Source organism: Electrona antarctica, assembly GCF_951216825.1.
Source record: "Electrona antarctica genome assembly, chromosome: 12".
Classification (NCBI taxonomy): Eukaryota; Metazoa; Chordata; class Actinopteri; order Myctophiformes; family Myctophidae; genus Electrona; species Electrona antarctica.
Genome location: NC_136793.1, coordinates 34,902,753 through 34,909,084, shown reverse-complemented (window position 1 = coordinate 34,909,084; position 6,332 = coordinate 34,902,753). Strand labels below are relative to the sequence as shown.

General features: G+C 39.6%; 1 protein-coding gene across 1 annotated transcript; it reads right to left on the bottom strand.

Moving 5' to 3' along the window:
- Positions 1 to 285: 285 nt before the first annotated feature.
- Positions 286 to 5,362, bottom strand: imp4 (IMP U3 small nucleolar ribonucleoprotein 4). Its single transcript, XM_079516615.1, has 9 exons — positions 5,212 to 5,362; positions 3,894 to 4,002; positions 3,697 to 3,780; positions 2,882 to 2,991; positions 2,497 to 2,629; positions 2,123 to 2,277; positions 1,935 to 2,029; positions 1,360 to 1,433; positions 286 to 725 (listed from the first exon to the last, which is right to left on the bottom strand). The coding sequence occupies exons 1-9, from the start codon at positions 5,212 to 5,214 to the stop codon at positions 613 to 615; spliced, it is 876 nt and encodes a 291-aa protein (XP_079372741.1). The 5' UTR covers positions 5,215 to 5,362; the 3' UTR covers positions 286 to 612.
- Positions 5,363 to 6,332: the final 970 nt, after the last annotated feature.

Here is a 6,332-nt window from a genome sequence, read left to right as displayed (position 1 = left end):
CAAGTTATACATTTTCATCAGGGGCGGGAGTTACAAACACATCAGTAAATTAAAGGAATATCCTACATTGTAGCCAAGCATTAATTTTCCTCAAGTCACGGACATGCGGCTGCGTTCCCTGCTATATTCATTGCAATGTTGATTTTGTGAAAGTGACAAGCCTATGCAAGCCCAATTTGAGATTACAAAACCAATCACTTTAATTTCAAATGGTGCCCGACAATGCAACTACACTGATATTTCAGTATTATACATTTGTTAGTATGCAAATATTAAGCTTATGAGTTCATTGGAGATTTTTATTACGAAACACTATAGTACAGTACACAAGTTACAAAATAGATATTGCAATGTCAAATTCCTTTAATTAACAACCCACAATGGTGCTGAGTTCCATCACATTTACCAAAACCAAATTTAAGTTTAAGTAAAAAGGGTTATTTGTGGCATTAACCAACCATACAGGTCCTGTATGGTTGGTTATCCTGTATTACAGGATAAGTTACGTTCTTTAACTAAACAAAACACTGTACAAGATTTCAAATAACTACCGTGTTCAACATCAATAACATAACAAAATGAAAGTATTTTGTGTTTTGTTGTCACAGTATCCTATTCCACACTGAGAAACTTCCTTTTCTTTGCCGTGTGTGTAAATGGGTGGTGTCGCCACTCGACATCTGCAGTCTTCTCATTCTCCAGGGTACCAAGTTTAATCATATACACTAAAAAATAAAAATAAATATTAAGCACCATGTTTCAGAAGAGAGCCACATAACTGCAAAAGAGAGCGAAGCTAAAACCTTTTTTCTATCAGGACTATGTCTCAAACAGTGAATATTAAAACATTTGGTAAAAGTTAAATTGGCCTATCAATAGATTACAAAAAGGCAAAGCAAATGTTTTATGAATGCACTCAACTAGTGCAGCACTATGGACCACGTCCCAAAGCGGGGTCGTGGGAAGGTTCCACTGGGAACAGGGGCATTGGCAACTGATTTGTTTTAATTTTATAAAGTTCTTGAACCGAGTTTACTGCTCATAAAGAATTTAGCCTACCGGTTGTTATTAAAGGTATAGGATTTCTGAGTGATTTTAGGGCTGTAGGATTTTCCTCAAAACAATGAATAGACTAATACAACAATTATGTAATTCTATCAGTGCCTGTATTTTCTTATTTTACTTGTTCTGGACACCAACCTTTGGGCAGTAAGTAAGTCATGGTGGTGTAATTGAGCTGGGGAGGAGGGGCCAATATTGAATACTGCTTTTACAAACTACAACTGCCAAATCCTACTCGTAGCTATACATTTAAGATAATATTGAAATTGTGGTACTAGCAAAGAGACTTATACTTACATTTCATTTCAAATCTGGGCCCTACTTCTGTTAGTTCAACGTTCTTGTGGTCCGTTTTCTTGTAGGTGTGATGTCTGCAATAGCAAGTTGATGTTAAAGGACCACTTCACCACTTTTCAAAATCTCTTCATATAATCGGTCCTCACTAATATTCATGAAAGAAATACCACCATTTTTTTCTACTCTGTCTCATAGGAGGGTTGTGGGCAGTTCAGAAACCCATCCACCAGTGACATCATCGTTAGGCACATTTTAAACAATATTTTTAAATATATGTTTAGATTTGTATTATCGTGGGAACGATGGCTTCCATTTTCGCATTGCAACTTTTTCAGGAATAGAAGGCCTGCAGTTTCTATTAGCTTGGATTCCCCATCGATGATGTCACTGGTGGACGGGTTTCTGAACTGCCCACAGCCCTCCTATGAGACAGACTGAGTAGAAAAAAATTGTGCTATTTTATCATGATCATTAGTGAGGACCAATTATATGAAGATAGGTTGAAAAGTGGTCCTTTAACCTTTTAATGTGAAACAGCACAATGTCTGATACATTTATCGAAATGACAAACTAACCTGAATGAGATGAAATCCTCTTGGTTGGAAAATGTAATTACACGTCTACTATCTTCTTTAGGTACTGGAAACAGATATTTAAGGATACTGCATGCCTGTTTGAAGCAGTATTCATTAGTTATATCCATAATCAAGTACTGGGAGAGGAGAATATTTGCAAAAAGTGGAATAGTAATTCATTTTCTCACCCTCCGGCCAAGTCGTGAAGTGAAGTTGTGAAAAATGAGGTGGGGATAGGCTTCAGACATGGTGCCTATGTCTGGAACATCATGTCTCATCACCACATTGTAAAGGGTGAAGTAGGCTGTGGGTCCAAATGGTAAGTGGCACACTACCAAACCATCTGAGAATACACATACAGGAGTCAGATACACAGTATGAGAATAAGTGGTAACTCATCGCAACAGTATTGATAAATAGCTTACTTTGAAACATAATTTATTACTGGCATTATTACAATATTATAGCATTGTAACATTTATTAATAGCTAGCTTTGAAAGTATCAGCCACATTGCCTAGCAGGCAGCAACTGATAAAAAGAACACACGAACACAAGCTTACCTGGCTGCCCTCTAGTTTCATGCACAATGACGAGATCCGTAACATTATTTGCTTTGCAAGCCTGTACCAGTGAGTCAACCTCATGGTTTCCTCTGTTCATCCGCTGGGCTCCAGGGAACATCAGCTTTGTCTCCTATTTTAGAACAAGATAAAAGTTAGAATAGAAGTTAGTCAAGAACACTGAGTCAGCTGCCAAAATTGTATTTATTGCTGCAGTTTTGCAAATAGATAATTGGGCAAAATCATACACACAGATTCAGGGAACTACTAATGTCTCTACAAATCTTTTTTTAATTTTTTAATTTTCTACTCGGCACCCATCAGTCAAGTCACCCCATCATTCCAAGTAGCTACCTACAAACAGTCACAGTGAAATATATCTGACCTTGGCGAACATCTTGAGCCGGGAACTGGGGTCTCTTGATGTGGTGATCATAACTTTAGGATCCTCCACTCCGGCCCATTTGTACTCATCATCCATGTGAGAGCTAACACCTGCATAGGGAACAATAATTGAATAATCTCTCTATACATTCCAGGAATCTATATATGCTTGTTGTCATTCACAGTATATCAAGAACCGTTCATTCAATCATCTCCAGTTCTCTACACTTTGTGTGTGTACTACTGAGAACCCAAGTTCATTGGATGAGTGGTTCAGAATAGTGTTCATACCAGAGAGAGAGAGGTGAAGTAGAGCAAGGATAGAGAGGTAGGGAAAGTACAGGGAGCATCACCAAAGTTCTTTTTTTTTTTTCAGGCTTTCGCCTTTATTTTATATTTTTTTATGGAGGGACAGACAGTAGGCTGACAGGAAATGGGGAGAGAGATGGGGGGGGTGACATGCAGTAAAGGCCGCCAGGATCGGGAGTCGAACCCGCGGCACACCGCCAGACTGGATTACCAGCCAAGGTGCCTGGACCGCTGAGCCACGGCCCAGGCCAGCATCACCGCAGTTCTAGGAAAGCCCTGCTGTGATTGGCCAGTAGTCTAAGAGCCTCCAAGCTGGGTTGAAAACGCAGAGGTTAAGGCAGTGGCGTATCACGACCACAAAGCACAGGCGTGAACGGCACGGTCTATGACTTGGCCACCTGAACCGCCGCATAAAGTTGTGCACTCCATGGGCACAATATTGTGGGTGTGGAATTCTCTCAATTGTAATAATAGACTATTCATTTAGTAAAAACTTAAGACACTAACCTTCTGCTCCCTCATCATCATATTCCAGTAGTTTCTGTAACTGCACCGCATCTTTACGAACTTCAGTTGGTATGAGGCGATTTTCTGCAGAAAAAGAAAACAATTACATTTTGCTCAGAAATGTTCTTCCAAAAGGTTTCGTTCAATCAAAGTTGTTGGATGTAATCAAATAAGGAGTACATTTGCAAATGCCATACCATCAAGAGCAGACTTGAGCTTATGTTTTTTTTCCTCTATGGTCCTGACTCTGTCCTCTTGGGCCTTCCTGTACAGGTACTCTCGTCTCAGTCTCACCTCTCGACGAAGCTACACCATTGGACAAGGGAAAGAAACAACCAACATGATCTGTTGAAGTATACTCACAAACTGTTCTCATTGAATGTGATTTACAATGTTACGTTGTTATGGTTTAATGCATAGGTCTTCAACAGGGGGTCCGGGACTCCTAGACCTAGAGTAGCCTCGGCCAGGAGGCAAACCCGGGTTCCCCATTCCAAAGGCACAGTACGTTACCAGTCGACTAAAGAGCCATGGCCCGATAGGCAAGTAGTAACGCAGCACCGTATAGCCTACAGTGAGACTGACGGAGCTGTCGACTACCTAGGTTAAGGTCTGTGCCGCCCGGGACCATGATACTTGTAGAGGTTACCCATACACACCGCTGCCACCAATGTAGCCTCGGCCGGGAGGCGAACCGGGGCTCCCCATTCCAAAGGCACAGTACGTTATCAGTCGGCTAAAGAACCATAGGCAAGTAGTATAGCCTACACTAGGGGGTCCTCAACGGTATTACAGATTATTAAAAATCGTTGTTGAAGCCTTGCATCCCTATTCTGGGGAAAACATTTACAAAACGACTCACAAGGTTAAAAATATTAATCTACAACTGCGAAATAGTTTTCAACAATATGTAGTGGGGGTCTCTGCTTCATCTCTCTCAGGGTCCTTGGCCTAAACAACATGAAGACCCCCTGGTATGAGTTTGAACCTAAAATTAACGTGCTTTCCAACAGAAACACTCTCTATAATTACACAATCAGCTTACCTAGATGGTAGTTGTGAAATTGGCAACTGGTTGATTTAAATTAAACCATGGACTGTTGACGTAAAGAAAGTTGATTTGGACCCGAGATGTCAATATACCGCTCAACTAGCCTGTCATAATCGAGTCTGACTTTTACTTTACTTACTTTTACTTACTCATGTCAAAATCTATTAAATACAAGGTCTTGATCTAGCCTAAGATTTAGACTCTCGTAGATGTATTTATCGATTCGATTCTGGGTTTGGGTTTTAGTTTAGCCGACTCTCTTCAAAATGTGTGCTAACTGCTAAACGCTAACATTGATTATTTAGCTGGATGGATACGGCTAATAATTTGTATAACCACAAGTAGGAGTTCTAATATGACGTCACTTTTGTTTAGGTAACTACCTTAGAACCCCAATATTAAATGCCATTGCATGGAAACAATAAATAGCCCGATGCGATACGTGTATTTAACTTTCAACTTACCATGTTGTTCCTTTGCAAGAGTCACACACATGTGGCTAAATATATTTGCTACTAGTAGGATAAGGTACAAGCGTCGATTTCATTGGTTAAAAGAAGAACAGCCAATAGCAAGTCTGGATACTGCTAGCCAAGTAAATTATCCTTCAAAATAAAACGCGTTTGGATCACATCCTTAGGTCACATCTACTCTATGGTCACATCCCTATGGTCACATCACGGGCTACCAGTGATAGAATGTTACCTTTTCACATATGGTTTGAAAATAAAAAGTTAACTGACCTATCAATAACACATACTACTTTGATGATGGGCCACTGTATAAATCCTAGGCTGATTTTTGTTTCCAGTCCACCGGCTCAGTGGGTCTCAGAACATTTGGCCCAATTTTCTCAATTGCCCCCTGACCTTTGGGCTCTATAGGGCCTGCATGCTAATTCAGGGATCCAGCTCTGAACAGTGTATAAGTATAATGTACTGTACACTATAGTGGGTTGGTTTAGCAGTGTGTATAATATTGATTATTGCACTTGTAGAAAGTGTACACATAAGTGTCCATGGGTCTGTAAATGAGAGTACAAATAGAACCAAACGGTTCTGTTTGGTTCCATTTGTACTATGACATCAAAAACATTTTAACCACTTTAACCCTGTATACTGTACATTTGGTTGATCAGTTGATCTACAAGCTCACAACATGTTGCATCTTCTCTTTGAGGTGAAATGCTTACAAAAGTCTCGTAATTGAATCACACCTTTGTTACTTCTATACTAACATACATACTATACAGTGCTGATCTTCTAATTTTGCTAAAGTGTAGTGTTTTATAAATACTGGACCAATGAAAAGTACAAAAAAAGCTTGGTACTTAATATCTACATATTAAGTCAACACAAGTTATTTTGTTTGTTTTTACATTTCTTGAAAAGTAACATTTTGGACATATATGTGACAAAATCAAAGTTTGTTGAACTCTGTGCCGTTCCTCTGTACCCTGGTGGCAAGTCAAATGTTGACTCCTTTCTTAATTCTTACAAGAATGCAAGGAATTGTAGTAAGGATTAATTCAGGACTCTTAGATAGGGGGTGGAGGCCCCCATCTCTTCATTAAAATAAACACCAA